We start from the raw sequence: 25241 nt of genomic DNA on the forward strand, positions 1-25241 counted from the left end.
CCCCCCTCCTTGTTTTACCCAATCCACACCTTTTATGTTTCTTTAGCTTTAAAATGTCATGTTTATGTGGTTTTGTATGAAGAAAAGATTGATGGACAGATTCACCATCTGAATGTAAATTGTAAATCTAACCAATGCGCGGTTTTATCTGTCATCACAATAAAAATGAACGGAATTAAAAATCTTTTTTTTCATTATTTTTCACATTTCAAATAGGAATCTGGTTTCCTTGTAAAATGTTTTCCACATACAGAAATCAAACAACGTCTTCCTCGTGTAAATTATTTATTGCTATTTACAACTGGTATGAGTAGTAAAACATTTCCCACATTATGAACATAAGGCCTCGCTACTGTGTGACTTCTCTGATGTAAAATAAGATTTAATTTCAACGCAAAACGTTTCCCACATTCTGAACATGAATGCAGATTCTCTGGTGTGTGAACTCTCTCATGTACAAGTAAGTTTGATCTATGTGCAAAGCATTTCCCACAGTGTGAACATAAAAATGGCTTCTCTCCTGTGTGAACTCTCTCATGTACAAGTAATTGTGAGCCACGTGCAAAACATTTTCCACATTCTGAACATGAAAATGGCTTCTCTCCTGTGTGAACTCTCTCATGTAGAAGTAATTGTGAGCCACGTGTAAAACATTTTCCACATTCTGAACATGAAAACAGCTTCTCTCCTGTGTGAACTCTCTCATGTACAAGTAAGTTTGATCTATGTGCAAAACATTCTCCACATTCTGAACATGAAAACGGCTTCTCTTCTGTGTGATTGCTCTGATGTTGAACAACATCTGATTTTTTGATTAAAGATTTCCCACATTTTGAATGTGAAAATGGCTCCTTTCCTGTGTGAGTTCTCTCATGTGCAATTAACTGTGCTCTATGTAAAAACCGTTTCCTACAGTGTGAACAACGGTACAGTTTCTCCCTTGTATGGACATTTTTGTGTGTAAAAAGACGTATTCTGCTTGGAAGATGCTTTCCACATTCATCACACTGAAATGTTTTACCCCTTTTGGGAGCTGTAGGTTTGGTAACAATCTGCAATTGGCCAGAAGAAGGTTCCACATGATTACGGGGATTATATGACAGGTCTGTACTGACAAGCTGTGATTGGTCAGGAGAAGGTTCCAAATGATTAGGGGAATTATATGACAGAAATGTACTGATAAGAGGTGGTTGTACATGAAGGGTGATGAGGTTTTCTGCTGAAGAGCGCTGCATGAGATCTTCATCTTCTACTTTATAATTACACGATAACATCAAGTTTCCTTCTGAGTTCGCAAGTGGATTATCTGCTAAGAGTAAGAAAAAAAGGATTTCGTGGTTTTTGGTTTTTTTTAAATCACTAAAGTACAGAAATTTATTGAATTTGTAGTAACCTTGAAATAAGGGAGATGGAACAATACCTCTGTAGTGCCACCTATTGGAAGGCAGCTTTCCTGCAAGTCATTGTTAGACTCCTTATACAAGCGTTGTAACAATGACTGGGAATTGAAAAACAAGCCCGAACAACATACACAGACAGCCGTTTCAGGGTGTTTGCCCCTCATCAGTGTGTAGTAAGTGCTCTACTTAAGGAGAAAAGATAGCGTTCCCGACCCACATCTAGAGGCTTCTCACTAGTCAAGCCAGAAATCTACTATACACTGATGAGGAGCAAGCACCCTGAAACAACTGTTTGTGTATGTTATTTTGACTTAGTTCGCTGATGCCTTCTCATCTCCCGGGGAACAGGAGGATCTGGCTATGAAAGTTAACATCCCTGCTTCTTCTTTTCTCCAACATCCTCTGCTAAAGGAAAGTTAAGCCGCCCCAGACACGTTAGAGAATTGTCCAGCTGCCAAACCCACCATTAATAACAGGTTGTACATGAAGGGTGATGAGGTTTTCTGCTGAAGAGCGCTGCACGATATCTTCATCTTCTACTTTATAATTACACGATAACATCAAGTTTCCTTCTGAGTTCTCAAGTGGATTATCTGCTAAGAGTAAGAAAAAAAGGATTTCGTGGGTTTTTTTTTTTAAATCACTAAAGTACAGAAATTTATTGAATTTGTAGTAACCTTGAAATAAGGGAGATGGAACAATACCTCTGTAGTGCCACCTATTGGAAGGCAGCTTTCCTGCAAGTCATTGTTAGACTCTTTATAAAAGCCTTGTAACAATGACTGGGAATTGAAAAACAAGCGCGAACAACATACACAGGCTGCTGTTTCAGGGTGTTTGCCCCTTATCAGTGTGTAGTAGGTGCTCTACTTAAGGAGAAAAGATAGCGTTCCCAACTAGAGATGAGCGGACGTACTCGTTACGAGTACTTACGCACCCGAGTACCGCCATTTTCGAGTACTTCAGTACTCGCGCGCAAAGATTCGGGGGGCGCCGTGGCGGCACGGGGGGTAGCAGTGGGGAGTGGGGGGGGGGGGAGAGGGAGAGAGAGAGGGCTCCCCCCTGTTCCCCGCTGCTACCCCCCGCACCGCCAGGCCTCTCCCCGCCCCCCGGCGCCCCCCGAATCTTTGCGCGCGAGTACTGAAGTACTCGAAAATGGCGGTACTCGGGTGCGTAAGTACTCGAAACGAGTACGTTCGCTCATCTCTATTCCCAACCCACATCTATAGTCAAGCCAGAACTCTACTATACACTGATGAGGGGCAAGTACCCTGAAACAACTGTTTTTGTATGTTATTTTGGCTTAGTTCTCTGATGCCTTATCTCCCAGGGAACAGGAGGATCCGGCTATTAAAGTTAAAATCCCCGCTTCGTCTTTTCTCCAACATCCTCTGCCAAATGAAAGTTGAGCCACCCCAGACACGTTAGAGACTTGTCCAGCTGCCAAACCCACCATTAATAGCAGGTTTTGGACAACTAAAGTCTAATGTGTATGGCCGTGTGTAGGTAGCCTTAGTGAATGGAGATGGAGTAGGTTGGGGATCACCTCCGGCCACCATTCATAGCAGACAGGCAGTCATTCATAGATGAATGATTGTCCAATTACACGGGCCGATCGGCAATTGATTTTTATACCTACAGAAACTGAACGACAAGCGAACCAATTGTCATTCCTCGTTCATTCACTGGCAGCGTTTACACTGAATGATTGTTTCGCACCACCCAGATATAAACTTAATGATAATTGTTCTGTGTAAAAGCCCCCTTAGACACAAACAGTTCACAGCATTTTGTTCTGATAAAAAGTGCATCTAATAGTCTGAAAAAAATATGACAAAATATATTTATTTGTTTTCTCCACTACATATGTAACTCTCTTCTTACCCTGTGATATCGGAGGCTGGTGGTTCTCCATCTTGACGTCCTTGTACAGATCCTTGTGTCCTTCTAAATACTCCAACTCCTCCATGGAGAAATAGACAGCGACATCCTGACACCTTATAGGAACCTGACACACACAATGACACCGTCATTACCCAGACTCCTCTAGTGCTGTTACTGTATAATTACCCAGCATTCCCAGCAGGGTCACCTCTCCAGTCAGCAGCTCAGTGATCTTGTTGGTGAGTTCTAGGATCTTCTGTTCATGTATCAATAAGTGAGGTGGAGCCTCTGTGATGGGCCTCTGGCTCCATCCTCCTGACTCATGGAGATGGCTGTTGGGAGTCGCACCATCACCCGATGTCTTCTTCACTATTGTGTAATCCTGTGTATGGAGAGAGAGACATGTAGAGAACTGAACCAAGTATTCATCCATCAGTAGAAAGCGGGAGATTGGGATCCCGCTGTATAGAGGTCTAGTGAGACCACATCTGGAATACTGGGTTCAGTTCTGGAGAACTCATCTACTAAAATACCTTGATAAAATAGACCAAGTCCACAGATGGGTTATAAAAATGGTGAAAGGTCTTAAGCAAAGAACTGACAAGGTGTCACCAGATTTCAAGCTGGCCAACTGATGGAAGCAGCATATGGCAATGGCACTCAATACTGGCTCAGCTCTATATAATCTCTAGTAATCACACTCCCCATGCATTATTCATTGGGTGGAACTCAGGCTTTCATCAGCAATGGCTCCACACTCTGCAGATATAATGCCACTATGCCAATTATATTTGCACATTCTTATTCCCTAACGGCAATGTCCTCCTTAGCAACGCTATTTTCACAGTCAGAAGCACCAGTTGAACTCCTTCACATCTTGTAGACTGTGCCACTGTCACGTTTCATCCTTGTCAGGACAACCACTCTATGAACAAGACACTACTTAAGACCCCCATAGGCATGTACAGCCTCGCCTCACAACACACAGAGCCTCCTATGCCATGCTCTGTAGTCACAACGTTGTCAAGGTATTTTTTATTAAAGTGACAATGTAAGATCCACTTTAAAGAACGTTGAGAAATTTGCAATTCTCCACAGTGTCATACCAGACCAGGATGTACTGAAACCGGTCCCCTGAACAGTCCCTGGGCTATGTTCACACAGTGGAACAAAGAACATAAACCAGCACAGGTATCATGTGAAATAACAGATGGAGGGGAACTTTCCATATATGTGGATGTCCCGTCCTGATATTTCCAGCGTAAACCAGACTTCTGTGAACAAAACTCAAAACCTACAGCAACAGTACCTCCTCTGCTAGAAGGGGCCGCAGGACACTTAGGACCAGGTCCATTTGGATTAGGTCTATGAAACTTCATAACTAGCCGTTTCGTATAGACATTTATGGCCGGAACCCATGTCTTTTCTTCTGGCCCGCAACCATGCCAATGCACAAAGTACTGTAATGAATTCCTCACTCAACGAGTCCAAAATGTGGCTGACCCCAAATTAAAGATCTCCATCAACCATCACTGGGACAGGAGGGGTAGAGCCATTCCCTGGATTGATATACTTTTTTTTTTAACAAAAAGATTTGTGAAACACATCTGTAATAAAAGTTGGGAATCATCAATCTAAAGGATATACAATTAATTTTAGCTGGACCAGGCTAACCTCCGGCCAGGTGATCCTGCTGGTTCCTGCCTCCCTTTCCTCCTCATTACAAGGAGCCTACTTCCCATTCTCATTGCTCCTACAACATTACTATTAGCTCATTGGTTCCCACCATACAGAACTGACCATATTGGTGGCCGATGTTCACATTCTCTGCTGCTCAGTTCTTTAGTTCTCCCTCACTTGGAAGGTTTGGAAGCCGTTATACAGGACACTGGATTGTTCCTATTACTTCCTATGATGTATTTTCCCTTGTCCTGGTCTGACTTGTTACATAATACAATAAAGAACATAAAAATATTCAAAAGTTTACCTCTCCGGTCAGCAGGTAGATGATCTCCAAGGTGAAGTTTAATATTCTCTTGGTAATTTCATTGCTGTCTTTGTCCATTCTCAGTGAATCATGAAGAACTGTTTTGGATAAGAACATCAGAAAAATTGATCAACTGGAGGGTTCCAGTACTGCCGGCTTTAAGAATAAAGACTCTAAATCATACGGGGAACATCATCATGCAAGATATACAGAACCTCATTTAATGAGTATTAAGAGCAGCAGGGTCTCAAAGCCTTCAACCTCATGGTTTAAAGGGGTATCCCCAACACAAGCGTATATGATATAGCCATAGTAGGTGCCACCTCCAAGACCCATACCAATTTGAAGAGTTGGGGTCCCCTACCTGTTTGGTGAGGCGGCCACCACTTCCAGGCAGATTATGAATGGAGAAGAGGGTATACTTGGCTCTCTCCATTCACTTTTATGGGAGTTTAGGCAACAGTCGAGCAGACAAAATGACCCGACTCATTACAACCTGACCCATGGCTGATACTGGGGAGGCAATGTGACTGTGACTGTAGATGGCTTTTTGGGGGAATACTACTGCTACCGTGCTTCCCAAAAAATAGGTCATACCCTGATAGTAAGACCTACCAGGTTTTCAGGGGAGGCTTGAAATATATGGCCTCCAATGAAAATAAGACCTAGCTATCATGCCCCCTTCCCCCCAAAAAAATCCTTACCTGGTCCACGGCGTCCTGATAGTCTCCGGCGGCGCTGCGGCAAACTGCAGATTCCTCCCCATCTGCCAATCTGCCATCTCAGCTTCTGCTGGTGACGGAGCTTTGAATACCCCACCTCCAGCAAAGCGAGCGCTGTGATTGGCTAATCGAGCACCAGCAGCCAATCACAGCCGGCACTCGATGAGCCAATCACAGCCATTCAGTGATGTCATTCACTAAATATAGAAAGAAGGATAGAGAAAGAGTTGTGAATAGAGGAGAAAATTATTTATTTAAAGAAAGCAGATAGTTCCCCAATCCTCCAACTCCAGAGAGGACCCCCGCTGCCGGCCAATGGCCTAAAGTCACTGAGAATTAGGAATAACTGAGTTATATTATGTTACCTGTTCCCCTAACTCCTGGAGCTCCGTCTCACCCAAGACCCCCTGCACGGCACTGAGTACTACACCGTCCTCCAGGGGAAGGGACTGCAACCCCCCAAATCCCCTCACAAAAACTTTGCTCATAGCGGGTCAGGCCGGGCTATGAACTGGCGTCACGACAACAGCTGCCATCATTCCCTACTGGAGCCCATTATAAAGTCTCATGCCAAACATTCTGTCGGCTGTCGTTTTGGTGGATAGAAGAGTGACCGCCATCACCACAACCCCCCATTCTGGCGCGCCAAACCTACACACGGCTGAGCACAATATCAAGCCGTGAAACCCGTCCCAATATCACGCTCACACCCGTGCGATGTGCTGGCGGATGCGAGGTGTTTTTCTGTTAGCAATGCCTCCCATCACGTCCGTGAGGTTGCGATCCTCCGGTGCCGCTCACAGCCGTGAGTGTTTCCCATTGTTTTCAGTGGGAGACCTCGCGTTGCACGTGTGCGATGCGTCTTCTGGCCCCATTAAAAACTATGCGTTCCGAGGAAAATTGCTCATGTGACTATTCAAAAGAATGAGGTTCATATTCGTTCAGTTAGGCCGCCTGCAGACGGCCGGGTCGGATCCCGCTGCAAGAGCCCCTGCAGGGACCAGTGCGGCGCTCACCTATCCCGCGGCTCTGGCTCTTTGATGTGCGCAGAGCGGAGGTGGGGATGACACTTCTGTGCGGGCCTCTGCGAGACCCACACGGAAATAGAGCATGCCGTGATTTGTTTTCTGTATGGGGTTTTTTAATGCAATTCTATGCAGGCGTGCACGGGCGGAAATCCCGCAGCAGAATTTCCGCCCGTGTGCAGATGGCCTTATAGTACAACCCCGTTAACCCTTTGTGCTACACAAGTCCTTGCAGAGAGCTGGGCTCTCCTCGTTACACAAGAAAAACACAACAACACTGCAGAACCCCTCCGGCGTCTCTTACCTGCCGGCCGGAGTCACACGCAGAGGTCTAGTACTATTGTATAATTCAGCAACCGACTGGTGTGAATATAGCTGATATCAGTGACCATGTGCCGTATATGTATCCGCTGGCTGATAACAGCAGGGACCAGGACCTGCTACACTGTGATGATGTCACAGTCATGTGATCAGTATATAAGGGGCGGAGTTCAGCAGTGAGGAGTGGTGACTGAAGGAGCTGTGATGATGTCACCGTCATGTGATCAATATATAAGGGGCGGAGTTCAGCAGTGAGGAGTGGTGACCCAAGGAGCTGTGATGATGTCACCGTCATGTGATCAGTATATAAGGGATGGAGCTCAGTGTGCAGATGATAAGAAGTGGCGATATGTCATGTGAACACACAGCGTGAAGCTTCTGTGTTATGTATGAAGTAGAAGAAATTGAAGACTTTGTGGATTTGTTCCAAAATCAATATATTTGCCAGAAGCAACAAACCTGAATGGATCCCCTTAAAAGTACACTTTTATTAATCACATATAAAATTTCACCTCAAAACGATAGAAAAAGAACAGATTATGCTGCAGCAGCAGAAAACAATGATTATACGGACTGAACATATAGACTCCCTGCCTCACATTGGGTGTATATACACTTAATTGGGACTGGTAGAGCCGGCGCTCACTCCACCGCCTCCAGCATAATGGCTCATGCACACTGAGTCATAGAAACCAGTATGACCATGTGAACTAGTGCATATATAACACTAGTCACTGACTGGTATCAGTGGTACTAATATACTGAAAGCACCACAATCAGTAGTGAAGAGATAAATACCTACAGCAGAGATCTGAAGCTAAAGCCTAGCACTAGAGCGCCCCCGACCTGTCACCAGACGACCAGCGTTCTCAGGGGTACATGGAGCTAGAGAGTGCTTTCAGTATATGAGTACCACTGATACCAGTCCGTGACCAGAGACGGAGATGTTCAGCCACGGAGATTCCCCTTTCCAACTTGTAGGTGTTGCAGTTGTTAGTATCGCCCCCGTCCCATACATCCGTGGTTAGTGCCAACACAACAGGACGCCATTAGATTATTACTACTCGCTGTTTGGCCATATTGTATCCCAACTATAGAACTGTCTGAAGTGTTTCCGTGTATTACACCGACATGACAAAAGTGCTGGGATACTTAGTGACCCCATACTATGAGATCAGACGGCTGTCCAGCGTCTTCTAGGTGTACCACACCAAGTACTAAGTACTCACACCCCCGGCTCCTCCAGCTTCTGCCACAGCAATAAACATTAGTTGATACACCGATGTGCCAAAATCCTGGGATAGCGGTATGTAAATTGATAAAGTGGCGAAACTTCAAGGCACGGCTTATATAAGTTGTGAGGTGTTATCTTGCAAGTGAGGATAAACACCGGCCAGCGTGCTCATGGCAAGACAACATTCTCGGAGTTCAAACAAGACACAATAGTGGGTGTCAGACTGGTGGGATGTTCCATTTTCAAACTTGTGTGGGCATTTAGCCTTCCTCGATCACATGCGTACTGGCAATACATCATAGAAGGCACTACCACTCACAGTGGACAGCACAGTGACTACCTACAGGTGCTTAATGATAGTGACTGGCAGCATCTGGCTAGAATTGTCCGTACAAACAGACAAGCAACTCCAGCAGAAATCATATCCACATTCAGTGCACGAGGCCCCAACGCCCCTGTGCCACGGGTCGGGGCAGGAGGCCCCAATGCCCCTGTGCCGCGGTTCGGGGCACGAGGCCCCAACGCCCCTGTGCCGCGGGTCGGGGCACAAGGCCCCAACGCCCCTGTGCCGCGGGTCGGGGCACGAGGCCCCAACGCCCCTGTGCCGCGGGTCGGGGCACGAGGCCCCAACGCCCCTGTGCCGCGGGTCGGGGCGTGAGGCCCCAACGCCCCTGTGCCGCGGGTCGGGGCACGAGGCCCCAACGCCCCTGTGCCACGGGTCGGGGCAGGAGGCCCCAACGCCCCTGTGCCGCAAGTCGGGGCAGGAGGCCTTAACGCCCCTGTGCCGCGGGTCAGGGCAGGAGGCCCCAACGCCCCAGTGCCGCAGGTAAGGGCAGCAGGCTCCACACCCATGTCCTGTGGGTCAATGCAGGAGGTCCCACACCCATGCTTTACAGCTCAGTGCAGCATTCTGTAGCTTCTGTGGGATATTGGAGCAGAAGACCCAGCAGAGCTTATGTTGATATCACAAAACTGGGCTCAGTACCTCACCAGGGCTTGTGAGGTTGCTAACTGTACCCTATAGGACTGGCAAATCACAGTACCCATTGTTCTGGGCTAATCGTGGAATCATAGAATGGTGGAGTTGGAAGGGACCTCCAGGGTCATCGGGTCCAACCCCCTGCTCAAAGCAGGATCACTAAATCATCCCAGACAGATGTCTGTCCAGCTTTTGTTTGAACACTTCCATTGAAGGAGAACTCACCACCTCCCGTGGTAGAACTCACCACTGCCCGTGATAAAGGATAAATAATTCTAAGACTGCAATAGTCATTAAAGTGACTCTCCAGACCTAGACAAACAAAGATGGCCGAACCACTACCCTCACTACCTGTATATAAGTATTCATAGTCTAAGACACTACATGCTGCTCCCAATGGCTTCACACAGGCGATAAAATCACGTGAGATTTCTGCCTTGCGAGATGCACAAATATGAACCCTACTCTTTTGAATAGCTTCATACACATGAGTAATGTTTTCCCACATGGCACCACAATGCTAAGCGGGAAACAAATCGCAGCATCATCTATCTGGCTGCATGATCTCGCATCGAAGCCCCATTGCTTTCAAAGGGATCAGCGGCAACAGCCAAACGATTGAAAACAATGGGAGAAACTCCGCGATCCTCTGATATTTTTTATGTGTTTCCCACGAATTATATCTTCAGCTGGAATCAACATTTCCCAAAGTGCTTTGAGCTCTGTATAGCTCGAGGATTTAGAGCAGACACTTAGAGCTGCACAGGAACCTTACTGTTCCCCATCTGTCGCTTGTGCTCCCCAACCAGACTCACTAGCCCATTTGGATGGACAATTTAAGATTTTGTCGAAAGACGATGGCCTTCTCTCCTCGTTAACAGGATTTTCTGCTGGAGGGACCTAGAGTGTAACCCATGTGCAGACAAGTTCTCTTATGACCGAATACTCATGTTTTTTTTTGAGGAAAAAGGAAAAACCCCTGAAGGAGTTCAAGAAGGCCAACCAAACTAATTGCAGTGCAGAAGTACTGCAGTGTATTATCAAAGCAATCATAGCATCGCAGGTTCAAGGGACATAAAAATTGTCAAAAAACCAATTGTAAAGAGAAAAAGTAAAGAAGGTTTTTTGCACACTTTCCAACTTTTTGTTAAAAAAAATGTTTGGTGTTGTTACATAATATCCTGTACAATAAGTTGAACACTAGAGATGAGCGAGCATACTCGTTCGAGTATTAGGGTGTTCAAGATGCTCGTTACTCGTGACGAGCACCACACGGTGTTCAAGTCAATTCCATTTCCTTCCCTGAAAAATTTGCGCCATTTTCTGGCCAGTAGAAATGCCGGGAATGCATTACAACTTCCTCCTGTGACGTTCCAGCTTTATCCCACCCCCCTGCAGTGAGTGGCTGGTGAGATCAACTGACCGCAGAGTATATAAGGCAGCCCCACCCGCTGCTCGCCTCAGACACACGCTGGCAGAGATTAGGGACAGTGCTGCTGCTGCTATAGGGAGAGTGTTAGCATCTGCAAGAACCCCAACGGTCCTTCTTAGGGCCATAGCTCACCTAGTGCACTACTGTTGTGGCTGCTGGGAGCAGTTTTGCACAATATTTTTTTTTTTTATATCAGACGTGCAGGCTATAGCGTTCTCAGGCTGCAGTCTGTACTACGTAGTAGAGGGGCAGTATTGGTCAGGCAGGGACAGTGGGTAGTGTAGAAGTGGGTACGATCCTGTGGGGGGTCTGGAACGCAGACCGTAATGCGAATGTTGCCTGTATCCAAATTAAGAGGAAATATTATATAGAGTACTCATAGAGAACCATAATAAGCCACTACACAGACCGTCTAGTGATATCAGTATGAATTCTGTTTATTGTTGTACATTGCTAGTTTATATGCAAGTTGTAAAGAAGGCGTTTCCAATACCTAGTTTCATTCTACTTTTGCTGACCAAACCCTCATTCCAACAGATTACAATAGGGCTGTAAATCAAAAGCCTTTTAAACAAAAGGTATCAACAAAGCTGTTTGAACTATACATAAAACAATTACATGTGATAATAAAGATTGTCTCCTGGCTGTCTGAGTACCTACTTAGTCAGAATGTAATCTTAAAGATCCATCAACAATTTGCACATCAAAAGAGGGGACATTGTTTCTACTTTTCACATAGACAAAACTGGTCCAGCCACCTACTGGGAGTCAGCATAAAGTTGATAAGTTGGTATTCAGTAAGATAGCTGAATAAAATCTAATTAATCATACATTTAGTATTCTAAAATCAATATTCAAATAAACGCTTGAATATACCTTTTTACATATGATTCTATATCCAAATTCTACTAGCAACTTCCGGAATGTTTTACATATAATACATAACATTATATAACCAAATAACTAATGTCACATTTATTACACTGTTTCCTTATCTTTCTTATGTTAGATTATTGATTAATAATGATTGACCCCTATCAATCGTGTGGGCTCCCGGGCTTAGGTTGCCCACACGATCGTAACAGATAGTGTGGTATCCTGTCTAGAAGAACCCCAACGGTCCTTCTTAGGGCCACATCTTACCGTGTGAATTACAGTTGTTGCTGCTAGGAACAGCTTTGCACCAATTTTTTTCTTTCATCTTGGGCTCTGCAGACTATTGCGCTCTCAGTCTGCAGCCAATTCTACAGAGTATGGGGGAAGTATTGGTGAGGCAGGGACAGTGATAGTGTTACATGTGCTGCTGGGATCTGTTGTACTATGTACTCCTAGCAGCACAGTCAGGTGGTTGAGGGTTAATTGATCTGGCTGGGTGTGGTACTTCCTGCTAGCCAATCTCCTGGATCTGTGCTCACATATAAACCCCAGCTCCTGGTCAGTCTGGCTGGGTTCCCAAGGTTAGCACTTATGTTACTTCTGTGTCCTGTAACTTGTTATCAGTCATGTTCAGCTTGTTCCCCTCTGATCTGTGTTTGCAAGTAGGTCTATTGCCTCTCTGCTTCCCCAAGATTGTTTGGACACCTGTAGTCCTAGTCTGCAGTACATGCAGCCCCCTTTTCCTTCCCCCTGTACAGGTGCAGCCTCCAAAGGTCTTATGTCTTATTCTGGGTGTCAGTTGGTGTAACTGGACACTGTTCCCTATGTCAGCTTGAGTAGTTGACTGTCTGTTCTGTGTGTCAGTTGGTGTAACTGGACACTGTTCCCTATGTCAGCTTGAGTAGTTGACTGTCTGTTCTGTGTGTCAGTTGGTGTAACTGGACACTGTTCCCTATGTCAGCTTGAGTAGTTGACTGTCTGTTCTGTGTGTCAATTGGTGTAACTGGACACTGTTCCCTATGTCAGCTTGAGTAGTTGACTGTCTGTTCTGTGTGACAGTTGGTGTAACTTGACACGGTTCCCTATGTGAGCTTGTGTAGTTGACTGTCTATTCCCCCTGGTATGAGGACACATTGACTTGCTGTGAGTTCCATCTGTGCACATGTGAGCTCTGGGTAGAGTCTGTCTGGCTGTGTGCCCTGTACTCTGTCCTGTTCCTGATGCAGCTGGCTGTGTGTCCAGTGCTCTGTTCTGTCTTGTTGCAAGCTTTGCTGTGTGATCTGTGTCTCACTGGTTCATGTCCGTTTGTACGTTTAAATTGTCAGTTTTGTTTCAGTTTGCTGTATGACCTGCCATCTGTGTCCTGTCCTGTTGCAGCTTTGTGTGAACTCTGTCCGGTTCTGCTGGACTCCTGGTTAGTGTAGGGACTAGCGGTATAACAAGGAGCCGTGAAGTGGCCTGCTGGCTTCCATGTTTTGTACAAAATGTCTACCAATACCTGGTATTTATATTCAGCTTATCATCTGTTACTAGTGGTTGCATTTTGTCTGCTGTATGCTGTGTTTTCTGGGTCTGTGTATCCTGTTGTTCAGTCTTTGTCATGTGGCATATGTGTCTCTTGTTCTGTGGAGTGGCTCCTAGGATCAGCTAGGGCCCAGATCCGAAGACCGCTGGGCCGCCCTTTATTGAGGCGAATCCCCCGCTTAGGTAGGGCCATGCCATCCTCCCGCATAGAACAGGGTCAGTTGCCTGAAACCTGTGTGAATCCCGTGTGACCCTGGTGCTACCTGTCTGCATCCATCCCATCCATTCTAACCCTCTTTTGGGTACGATCGTGTGGGCTCCCATTCTTAGTCTGCCCACACGATCGTAACATAACGCCTCCCCATCTACGAAAGGGGGGGCACTATGTTATGCTTATGTTGTATGTCATATGTGTGTATGTTGTTGGATTTGTTAGTATGTTCTATGTAGTATGTTGTGCAACATCTGTTGGTATATGTTATGTTATATGCATTGTTGTATGATATGTTAGTATGTTCTATGTAGTATGTTATGTTGCTATGCGAGTATGTTAGTATGAAATCCTGCTATGTTGTATGTTGTACGCCATGTTATGTTCTGAGTATGTTGTACGCATATGTTATCCTGCTATGTTCTGACTATGTTCTTGTTCTGTTCTGAGTATGTTTGCTATGTTCTTGGTATGCATGTAAACTCCGTTTTGTTAGATGTGTCTATTTCTGACAGTCTCTGTTTCCTGTCTGTCTGATCCACCCGTCCATTGGTTGTGGACGCCTGATTCCTGTTCCTGTATTTCTACCCGTCTGTATCCTGTCCCCCTAGTCCGTTGGTAGGCGGATGTAGGGCCTTGTCTGTCTGAGCCACCCGTCCATTGGTTGTGGACGCCTGATTCCTGTTCCTGTATTTCTACCTGTCTGTTGGTGGGCAGACGTCCTGATCTGTATCCTGTCCCTTAATCCATTGGTAGGCGGATGTAGGGCCTTGTCTGTCTGAGCCACCTGTCCATTGGTTGTGGACGCCTGATTCCTGTATAGCTACCCGTCCGTTGGTGGGCGGACGCCCGATCTGTATTCTAACTCCTTTGTCCGTTGGTAGGCGGATGTTAGGGTCTGTTTCCCTGTTTTGTCTGAGTTCCAGCTCTGTCTGTTACCCGTCCTGCATTATGCAGTTTGGATTCCTGTCCCGGTGTCCGTCCTGCGGCATGGTGCGCCCAGCGGACATAATTTGCCGCAGACCCCTGTATGGTATGTACCTGAGTTTTTTCCCTTCTCCTGCTGACTGGCTGGTGTCCGCACTAGGCCCGTATGGATAAGTCCTGTGCACGTTATGTCAGTAGAGTGGGTTGCCATGTTTCCCCTCTGGCTACGTGCACGCTATGTGTTACGTTTGCCCCCTCCTTCACAGGTGTTTGTGTGTTTGCATGAGGCCCGTATGGATAAGTCCTGTGCTACGCCTATCCTGGGTGACCTGTTCAGCAGTACTAGGCCCGTAGTGATGAGTCCTGTACTGCGTCTGTGTCTTTTGGAGGAGTTGCATAATTTTTGATGTAATGCTTAAAGGGTCCGGAGGCCCCTTTTTTAAAGGGGAGGTACTGTTACGTGTGCTGCTGGCATTTGTTGTACTATGTACTCCTAGCAGCACAGTCAGGTTGTTGAGGGTTAATTAAGCTGGCTGGCTGTGGTACTTCCTGCTAGCCAATCTCCTGGATCTGTGCTCACTAGAGATGAGCGAGCCTACTCGGCCATGCCCCTTTTTCGCCCGAGCACCGCGATTTTCGAGTACTTCCGTACTCGGGCGAAAAGATTCGGGGGGCGCCGTGGGTGAGTGGGGGGGTTGCAGCGGGGAGTGGGGGGGAGAGGGAGAGAGGGCTCCCCCCTGTTCCCCGCTGCCACCCCCCACGCCGCCCCCCGAATCTTTTCACCCGAGTACTGAAGTACTCGAAAATTGCAGTGCTCAATCGAGTAAATACTCGAAACGAGTAGATTCGCTCATCTCTAGTGCTCACATTTAAACCCAGCTCCGGGTCAGTCTCTGGCTGGAGGCTAGGGTGAGCACTCATGTTACTTCTGTGTCCTGTAACTTGTTATCAGTCATGTTCAGCTTGTTCCCACTCTGATCTGTGTTTGCAAGTAGGTCTATTGTCTCTCTGCTTCCCCAAGATTGTTTGGACACCTGTAGTCCTAGTCTGCAGTACATGCAGCCCCCTTTTCCTTCCCCCCGTACAGGTGCAGCCTCCAAAGGTCTTATGTCTTATTCTGGGTGTCAGTTGGTGTAACTGGACACTGTTCCCTATGTCAGCATGAGTAGTTGACTGTCTGTTCTATGTGTCAGTTGGTGTAACTTGACACGGTTCCCTATGTCAGCTTGTGTAGCTGACTGTCTATTCCCCCTGGTATGAGGACACATAGACTTGCTGTGAGTTCCATCTGTGCGCATGTGAGCTCTGGGTGGAGTCTGTCTGGCTGTGTGCCTTGTACTCTGTCCTGTTCCTGATGCAGCTGGCTGTGTGTCCAGTGCTCTGTTCTGTCTTGTTGCAAGCTTTGCTGAGTGATCGGTCTCGCTGGTTCATGTCCGTTTGTACGTTTAAATTCTGTCAGTTTTGTTTCAGTTTGCTGTATGACCTGCCATCTGTGTCCTGTCCTGTTGCAGCTTTATGTGTGAACTCTGTCCGGTTCTGCTGGACGCCTGGTTAGTGTAGGGACTAGCGGTATAACAAGGAGCCGTGAAGTGGCCTGCTAGCTTCCATGTTTTGTACAAAATGTCTACCAATACCTGGTATTTATATTCAGCTTATCATCTGTTACTAGTGGTTATATTTTGTCTGCTGTATGCTGTGTTTTCTGGCTCTGTGTATTCTGTTGTTCAGTCTTTGTCATGTGGCATGTGTATGTCTCTTCTTCTGTGGAGTGACTCCTAGGATCAGCTAGGGCCCAGATCCGAAGACCGCTGGGCCGCCCTTTATTGGGGCGAATCCCCCGCTTGGGTAGGGCCATGCCATCCTCCCACGTAGAACAGGGTCAGTTGCCTGAAACCTGTGTGAATCCCGTGTGACCCTGGTGCTACCTGTCTGCATCCATCCCATCCATTCTATCCCATTTTGGGTACGATCGTGTGGGCTCCCGGGCTTAGGTTGCCCACACGATCGTAACAGATAGTGTGGTATCCTGTCTAGAAGAACCCCAACGGTCCTTCTTAGGGCCACATCTTACCGTGTGAATTTCAGTTGTTGCTGCTAGGAGCAGCTTTGCACCAAAAGGTTTCTTTCATCTTGGGCTCTGCAGAATATTGCGCTTTCAGTCTGCAGCCAATTCTACAGAGTATAGAGGCAGTATTGGTGAGGCAGGGACAGTGCTACTGTAGAATCCTGTCAACAAGTACCCCAAAAAAGCACCTGTTTAGGGCTATCTGTGACCGTCTGCATTTAACTCCGTTGCTGCTGGTAGTTATAGTACCTCATTATTGCACAGCTAGGCGTGCTTGCAGTCTTCCGAATAATTTTTTTCCTGGCTGCAGTTTGCGTTGTCTCACTCCAACTGCAGGCCAATAAAAATTCAAAGATTTTTTACACCGCTGTGTGTCTGCTGTAAATTGCACGCACGGTGACAGACCCCCATACAGGGAAACTCACATTGGCGCAATATAGCCTGCATTGCATTGCATAAAAATTACCAAAAAAAAAAACTGAAAATCCTTACGGCTAGCTGTGACTCTCTGCATTTCACTGCGTGGCTGGTGTGAGCTCAGGAGTATCAGTATTGCATATTTCACAGCTTCTGCGTAGATGTTACTGGGGCCTATCTGTACTGCTACTACTGAAATGTTAAAAATACTGTGCTCTCCCTATACTGCTGCAACGGAAATGTTAATCTGCTGCTTTGCCCATACTGCTTCTACGGAAATGTTACTGGGGCCTGTCTGTACTGCTACTACTGAAATGTTACTAATACCGTGCTCTGCCCATACTGCTTCTACAGAAATGTTAATGGGGCCTGTCTATACTGCTACTACTGAAATGTTACAAATACTGTGCTCTCCCTATACTGCTGCAACGGAAATGTTAATCTGCTGCTTTGCCTATCCTGCTGTTACGTAAATGTTACAGGTGTCTGTCGATACTGTTACTACTGAAATGTAGCTGATACTGGGCTCTGCCTATACTGCTGCTACTGAAATGTTACTGGGGTCCGTCTATACTATTACTACAGAAGTGTTAATAGGGTCTCCCTAGACTTCTGCAACATAACTGGTAGTGGGGTCAGCTTATACCTTCGCTACAGGAGTATTACAGGGGTCTGTGCATACTATGGACTGCACTAAGTGTTCCCATCGCGTTGTTCAACGTACATGGCCCCCAAAAAACTAACCCAGACTGACTAGGGCATGCAGTGTGGGCCGAAGCCCACCTGTATTTTCTGACGTTAGCTCAGCTATGCAGGGCACTGCAATGGGATTTATTTATGTACCGCTGGTGGGTTCCAGGGAGCCACCCATGCTGTGGGTCCACACGGACTTCACATAAGGGAGTTGTACCTGCCTGTGTCTATTTATTAAAAGCACCCAGTCTGACTGGGGCATGCAGTGTGGGCCGAAGCCCACCTGTATTTTATCTGATGTTAGCTCTGCTGTCCAGGGCACTGCAATGGGATTGATTTATGTACCACCGGTGGCTTCTTGGGACCCACCCATGCTGTGGGTGCACATGCAACTCCCATAGTGGAGTTGTACCTGCCAGTGTCTACTTATAAAAATCCCCAGTCTGACTGGGGCATGCAGTGTGGGCCGAAGCCCACCTGCATTTAATCTGACATTAGCTCTGCTGAGCAGGGCACTGCAATTGGGATTTATTTATGTACCGCCAGTGGGTTCCAGGGAGCCACCCATGCTGTGGGTGCACACGGAATTCCCATTGCGGAGTTGTACCTGCCTGTGACTATTTATAAAAAAAAAACAGTCTGACTGGGGCATGCAGTGTGGGCCGAAGCCCACCTGTATTTCATCTGACGTTAGCTCTACTATCTGGGGCACTGCATTGGGACAAACTACAGGAGCAATACAGCGCTAATGAGACGTTCACAGCTACGCTAGCATTGGAGTCTGCTCTAGGCCCACGATTGCTGAGGGTTTGTGCAGAGGCCTATGTCCTGGGCGCAGTGAAAGTTTGCTTCCTACCTACGATTGCTGAAGCTGTGGGCGGAGGCCTATGTCGTGGGCGCGGTGCAAGTCTGCCATGTTTGGCCGCTCAGATTTATTAATTGTTCAGGTCTTGGGTTGAATAGGACCCACCTATGCTGTTGGTGCCCACGTAGATCCCATCACGGTGTTTGAACTGTCTAGCACAAGGACACTGACTGACTTGGGTAGGGAGCAGAGTGCAGATGGCTTTCCCCTTGCGGTGTCGATTGAGCTATGCGACACCTTGACAGAATGAATACTGTGTGGGCACATGGATTCCCCATTGCTATGCCCACATTTGCAGCTCCGGACGGAGGTGGCACAGGATTGGATTTCGCATTGCTTCTGTACAGCATTGTGGGCTATCACCCCGCCCCTTTTAAAGAGGGTCACTACATGGCGCTGCCAACCCTCTGCAATGTGTGCCTCTAGTTCCTCCTCATGGCAGACGGCACTTATAAATAGACATGAGGGTGGCGTGGCTATGCAGGCAGCGTGTGGCATGAGGGCAGCTGAAGGCTGCGCAGAGACACTTTTGTGTGCGCTGCAGACACAGGGTCGTGTGGGGGGGTTGGGCAGCATGTAACCCAGGAGAAGAGGCAGCAGTGTGTCCCGCAGGCAGTGATTCTGTTTAGTTGGAGGTAGTGTCGTGGTTAGCTAAGGTGTGCCTTGCTAATGAGGGTTTGTCCGAAGTAAGAATTGTTGGGGGGGGGGGGGGCACTCTTGCCGCTATTGTGGCTTAATAGTGGGACCTGGGTGTTAGGTGGGTACAGAAGAAGGCTGGGAGTCCCTAAAAACCACCCACCCCTCTGACCCTACCTACTTGCCTCGCCCTGGCTAAACCCAGGGGGACAACTGGGCGGCTGTCCCTATACTGTCTAGGGAACCCAGGTCCTAAAGGGGAAAAGCAGCACAAAAACAGAGAGGAACTCGAGGCTGGAAAAAACCTACAGCAAGGGATAAAGCAAGGATAAAAGCAAGGTTTGAAGAAAGGGTGAGAGGACCAGAGAGACCTAGTTAACCTCACTAGGTACAAACAAACACTGGCAATGAACCTAGCCAGCTGCTGCCTTTTATCCCTAGCAAGGGGGCGGAGACAATGACAAGCTGGTGGGTGGAGGAAGAAGACCCACCCTCTCACAACAGAAAAGGCTCAGAGAGCCGCGCTGCCGCCCTAAGGGAACCGGCGCCGGACCTGGTAGGAAGAACATCGTGCCTGGACCGCTGCAGCTGGACTGGCATGCTGCCGAGACCTGACAGCGCTGCTGGTAAGTTTCCTCCTAACATTGGGATCCTGAGATGGAGCCCAGCATGTTGCCCCCCGCCTGCCCTATCCGTTTCTGTGTCGTTTCAATCACTTTCTTGGGTTTTGAAGATTTTCACAAATGAAAACCTTAGCGGAGCATGGGTCATATACAAAAATGCTTGAATCACCCATTGACTTTATTTTGGTGCTCGCTCATCTCTATTGAACACACTTTTTCTCCTGCAAGGCAAACACTATTTAACACAAAAACTAAACAAAAGCTGAGCCAAAATGCATACTTGTTCATTTTTCCTCCCCAAAAAAATGCAATAAAAGTGATGAAAAAAATGTACACAAAAATGGTTCCAATGAAAACTATCGCTTGTAACTAAAATAACAAGCCCTCACATGGCTGCATTGATTAAAAAAAAAAACATTAAAAAAAAGTAATGCAAAAAAGAAATTTTTTTTTCAAAAAGGGAATTGGGTAGAGATGAGCGAGCATACTCGTCCGAGCTTGATGCTCATTCGAGTATTAGGGTGTCCGAGATGCTCGTCACTTGAGACGAGCACCACGCGATGTTCGAGTTACTTTCACTTTCTTCCCTGAGAAATGTGCGCACTTTTCTGGCCAATAGAAAGACAGGGAAGGCATTACAACTTCCTCCTGTGACATTCCAGCCCTATACCACCCCCCTGCAGTGAGTGGCTGGGGAGATCAGATGTCACCCGAGTATTAAAATCTGCCCCGCCCGCGGCTCGCCACAGATGCAGGCTGAGAGAGATTAGGGAAAGTGCTGCTGCTGCTATAGGGAGAGTGTTAGGTGTGATTTTAGTGTTCAAGAACCCCAACGGTCCTTCTTAGGGCCACATCTGACGGTGTGCAGTAATGTTGAGGCTGCTTTTAGCAGTGTTGCACTTTTTTTTTTTTTTTGTATATTGGGCGTGCAGACCATAGTGTCCTCAGTCTGCAGTCATTTTACAGAGTATAGGGGCAGTACTGGTGAGGCAGGGAAAGAGGTACAGGGAAAGAAGTATACTGGCTATATAAGCAGTGGGCTTTTTCAAAATAGTCACTGTATTTGGGCTGCCTGTGACCGTCTGCAGTTTACTGCGTGTCTGCTGGGGGTAGTAGTCCCTAAATTATTCCCAGCTAAGCGTTTCAGCAGGCTTGCGCATAATTCTTTCCTGGCTCTGCTGTGCGTTCCGTAACATCATCGCCGTCATCCCGGCATAGGGAAACAGTATACATATATACGCTGCATACGGTGTCTGTCTGCTTTTTCACCTCACCATTTAAAAAAATAGAGGCAAATAACTTAAAGCCTACCACCGGCCTTTGGCCACTTCACTGGTTCTGCGCTGTGAATGCCAGCAGCTCAGTCTTACGCATCTACGTCTCACTACAGGCTGGCGCATAATTCTTTCCTGGCTCTGCTGTGCATTCCGTTAGCAAAGTCAGCCTCCAACCACAGGCCAATAAGCGCCACATTTAAATACAGCGTTCTGTTTCTGCTCTACTCGTAATACACCATGCTGAGGGGTAGGGGTAGGCCTAGAGGACGTGGCCGTGGACGCGGGCGAGGACGCGGACTCCCAAGTCAGCGTGTGGGCACAGGCCGAGCTCCTGGTCCAGGTGTATCGCAGCCGACTGCTGCGGGAATAGGAGAGAGGCAAGTTTCTGGGGTCCCCAGCTTCATATCACAATTTTTGGGTCCACGCGGTAGACCTTTATTAGAAACGGAGCAGTGTGAGCAGGTCCTGTCGTGGATGGCAGAAAGTGCATCCAGCAATCTATCGACCACCCAGTATTCTACGCCGTCCACAGCTGCAACTCTGAATCCTCTGGCTGCTGCTCCTCCTTCCTCCCAGCCTCCTCACTCCATGAAAATGACACTTTCTGAGGAGCAGGCAGACTCCCAGGAACTGTTCTCGGGCCCCTGCCCAGAATGGGCAGCAATGGTTCCTCTCCCACCGGAGGAGTTTGTCGTGACCGATGCCCAACCTTTGGAAAGTTCCCGGGTTCAGGGCGATGAGGCTGGGGACTTCCGGCAACTGTCTCAACAGCTTTCAGTGGGTGAGGTGGACGATGACGATGAGACACAGTTGTCTATCAGTGAGGCAGTAGTAAGGGCAGTAAGTCCGAGGGAGCATCGCACAGAGGATTCGGAGGAAGAGCAGCTGGACGATGAGGTGACTGACCCCACATGGTGTGATAAGCCAACTGAGGACAGGTCTTCAGAGGGGGAGGCAATTGCAGCCGCAGGACAGGTTGGAAGAGGCAGTGGGGTGGCCAGGGGTAGAGGCAGGGCAAAAGCGAATAATCCACCAGCTGTTTCCCAAAGCACCCCATCGCGCCAAGCCACCGTGCAGAGGCCAAGGTGTTCTAAGGTGTGGCAGTTTTTCACTGAGAGTGCAGACGACCGATGAACAGTGGTGTGCAACCTTTGTCGCGCCAAGATCAGCCGCCACCAACCTCACCACCACCAGCATGCGCAGGCATATGATGGCCAAGCACCCCACAAGGTGGGACGAGGTCCGTTCACCGCCTCCGGTTTGCACGACTGCCTCTCCCCCTGTGCCCCAACCTGCCACTGAGATCCAACCCCCCTCTCAGGACACAGGCACGACCGTCTTCCGGCCTGCACCCACACCCTCACCTCCGCTGTCCTCGGCCCCATCCAGCAATGTCTCTCAGCACAGCGTCCAGCCATCGCTAGCGCAAGTGTTTGACCGCAAGCGGAAGTACGCCGCCACGCACCCGCACGCTCAAGAGTTAAACATGCATATAGCCATATAGCCATATAGCCATTGATCAGCCTGGAGATGCTGCCGTATAGGCTTGTGGAAACGGAGGCTTTCAAAAACATGATGGCGGCGGCGGCCCCTCGCTACTCGGTTCCCAGTCGCCACTACTTTTCCCGATGTGCCGTCCCAGCCCTGCACGACCACGTCTCCCGCAACATTGTACACGCCCTCACCAACGCGGTTACTGCCAAGATCCACTTAACAACCGATGTTGCAGGGTCCTGAGGGTGGCAGCGTCCGTGGTGGACTTGCGGAAATGTGCGCAGATGCGGCGCACTTTGCCGAGCAGGTCAGACAAGTGGGGGGTAGTTTTTCAGAAACCGCTGAACCACCGGATTGAAGACGTGGGCCAGGCATGGCACGTGTGTGAGGCTGCCGAGCTGCAGAGCCGCCACCAGGTTAAGGTCGTTGTCACACACGACCATGCCCAGTTGGAGGCTCAGCGGCAAAAGCCAGAGGTCGGTCTGCTCTGTAAGACCCTGCAACAGTTCGGGGGCCATGTGCCTCTTGTCACCTAAGCTGATTAGTTTCAGCACGGCCTGCTGACGCTTGCCCACCGCCATGCTGCCGCAACATGCGATACCGACTGCTGGCGACATGCTCACGCTTCTTAATTGAGAGGTAGGGGTGGCGGAGGAGGAGGAGGGGGAGAGTTTAGAGGAGGTGGCATAAAACGCCGCAGATACCAGCACCGAGATAAGAACCGCTATTCTGGGTGTGGGTAGGACGTGAGCGGTCCCAGGCTCCACCAAATTCACCCAATGTGCCGTCAGGGAGATATAGTGGCCCTGCCCGCAAGTACTTGTCCATGTGTCCATGGTTAAGTGGACCTTCCCAGTAACCGCATTGATGAGGGCATGATTTATGTTGCAGGAGACGTGCTGGTGTAGGGCTGAGACGGCACACCGGGAAAAATAGTGGCGACTAGGGACAGAGTAGCGCGGGACCGCCGCAGCCATCATATTTTTGAAAGCCTGTTTCCACAAGCCTGTACGGCAGCATCTCCAGGCTGATTAATTTGGCAATGTGCACATTTAAAGCTTGTGCGTTCGAGTGCGTGGCGGCATATTTGCGCTTTCGCTCCAACGCTTGTGTTAGCGACAGCTGAACGCTTTGCTGAGAGACATGGCTGGATGGGGTGGAGGACGGTGGAGGACAGTGGAGGCACTCGTGCCTGTGTCCTGAGAGGGGGATTGGATCTGTGTGGCAGGTTGGGGCACAGGGGAAGAGGCAGTGGTGTGACCCGGAAGCGGTGAATGGCCTTCGTTCCACCTTGTGGGGTGCTTGGCCATCATGTCTGCGCATGCTGGTGGTGATGAGGCTGGTAGTGGTGGCTCGCTGTCTGATCTTGGTGCACACAGGTTGCACACCACTGTTCGTCAGTCGTCCGCGCTCTTACTGAAAAACATCCACACCTTTGAACACCTAACCCTCTGCACGGGAAACAGTTGGGTCCTTCTTTGCTCTGGCCCTGCCTCTACCCGTGGCCACCCCACTGCCTCTTCCAACCTGTCCTGCTCCTGCACTTGCCTCACCCTCTGAAGACCTGTCCTCAGTTGGCTTAGCAAACCAGGTGGGGTCAGTCACTTCATCGTCCAACTGCTCTTCCTCCGAATCCTCTGTGCGCACCTCCCTTGGACTTACTGCCCTTATTACTACCTCACTGACAGACAACTGTGTCTCATCATCCTCCTCACCCACAAAAAGCTCTTGAGACAGTTGCCTGAAGTCCCCAGCCTCATCACCCGGACTCCGGGAACTTTCTAAAGGTTGGGCATCGGTCACGACAAACTCCTCAGGTGAGGAACTGTTTTTCCCAGTCAAGGCAGGGGCCCGAGAACAGTTCCTGGGAGTCTGTCTGCTCATCAGAATGTGTCATTTTCATAGAGTGAGGAGGCTGGGAGGAAGGAGGAGCAGCAGCGAGAGGATTCAGAGCTGCAGCAGTGGACAGCGTAGAAGACTGGGTGGTCGATACATTGCTGGATGCATTTTCTGCCATCCACAACAGGACCTGCTCACACTACTCATTTTCTAATAAAAGTCTACCACGTGGACCCAAAAATTGTGATATGAAGCTGGGAACCCCAGAAGCTTGCCTCTCTCCTAATCCCGCATCAGCCGGCTGCGATTCACCTGGACCAGGAACTCGGCCTGTGCCCACACCCTCACTTGGACCTCCGCGTCCTCGCCCGCGTCCACGGCCACGGCCTCTAGGCCTAACCCTACCCCTCAGCATGGTGTATTACCAATAGAGCAGACACAGAGCGGTCTGAATAATTATGTAATTAGTGGCGTGCAGTTGAAGGCTGACAGCGGTTATGTTACGCACACTACAATACGTAAAAAATTATACGCAAGGCTGCAAAAAGGCCTAGCTGGCTAATAGTGAGCCACTACAACTCCCAGCGGCCATGCAGTAAAATGCACACAGTCACAGGTAGCCCTAAGAAGGAGCTTGTTTTCAAATTTTTGTGAAACCGCAAACAGCCTAGATAGCGTGATTGTGTCTTTCCCTCTATCAGCGGCTGTGGGCGTACGCTGTGCGTGAAGTTGAAGGGACGCACAGAGCGGTGTAACAAATTAGGCAATTATTGGCCTGCACTTGGAGGGTCACAGTGGTTATGTAACACA

The 25241-nt window shown here is 48.4% G+C and overlaps 1 protein-coding gene across 1 annotated transcript; it reads right to left on the reverse strand.

Moving 5' to 3' along the window:
• Positions 1–278: 278 nt before the first annotated feature.
• LOC136609261 (zinc finger protein OZF-like) lies at positions 279–7474 on the reverse strand. Its single transcript, XM_066589152.1, has 4 exons — positions 7323–7474; positions 5272–5369; positions 3285–3666; positions 279–1993 (listed from the first exon to the last, which is right to left on the reverse strand). Exon 4 carries the CDS (start codon positions 1272–1274, stop codon positions 282–284), a length of 993 nt encoding a protein of 330 aa, XP_066445249.1. The 5' UTR covers positions 1275–1993; positions 3285–3666; positions 5272–5369; positions 7323–7474; the 3' UTR covers positions 279–281.
• Between the last annotated feature and the right edge of the window lie 17767 nt (positions 7475–25241).

The sequence above is a fragment of the Eleutherodactylus coqui genome, chromosome 1, assembly GCF_035609145.1.
Source record: "Eleutherodactylus coqui strain aEleCoq1 chromosome 1, aEleCoq1.hap1, whole genome shotgun sequence".
Lineage (NCBI taxonomy): Eukaryota > Metazoa > Chordata > Amphibia > Anura > Eleutherodactylidae > Eleutherodactylus > Eleutherodactylus coqui.

What these genes read in the sequence shown, in the direction of transcription:
- LOC136609261 (XM_066589152.1), bottom strand. Translation starts at nt 1,274, where the DNA reads ATGTTATCGTGTAATTATAAAGTAGAAGATGAAGATCTCATGCAGCGC.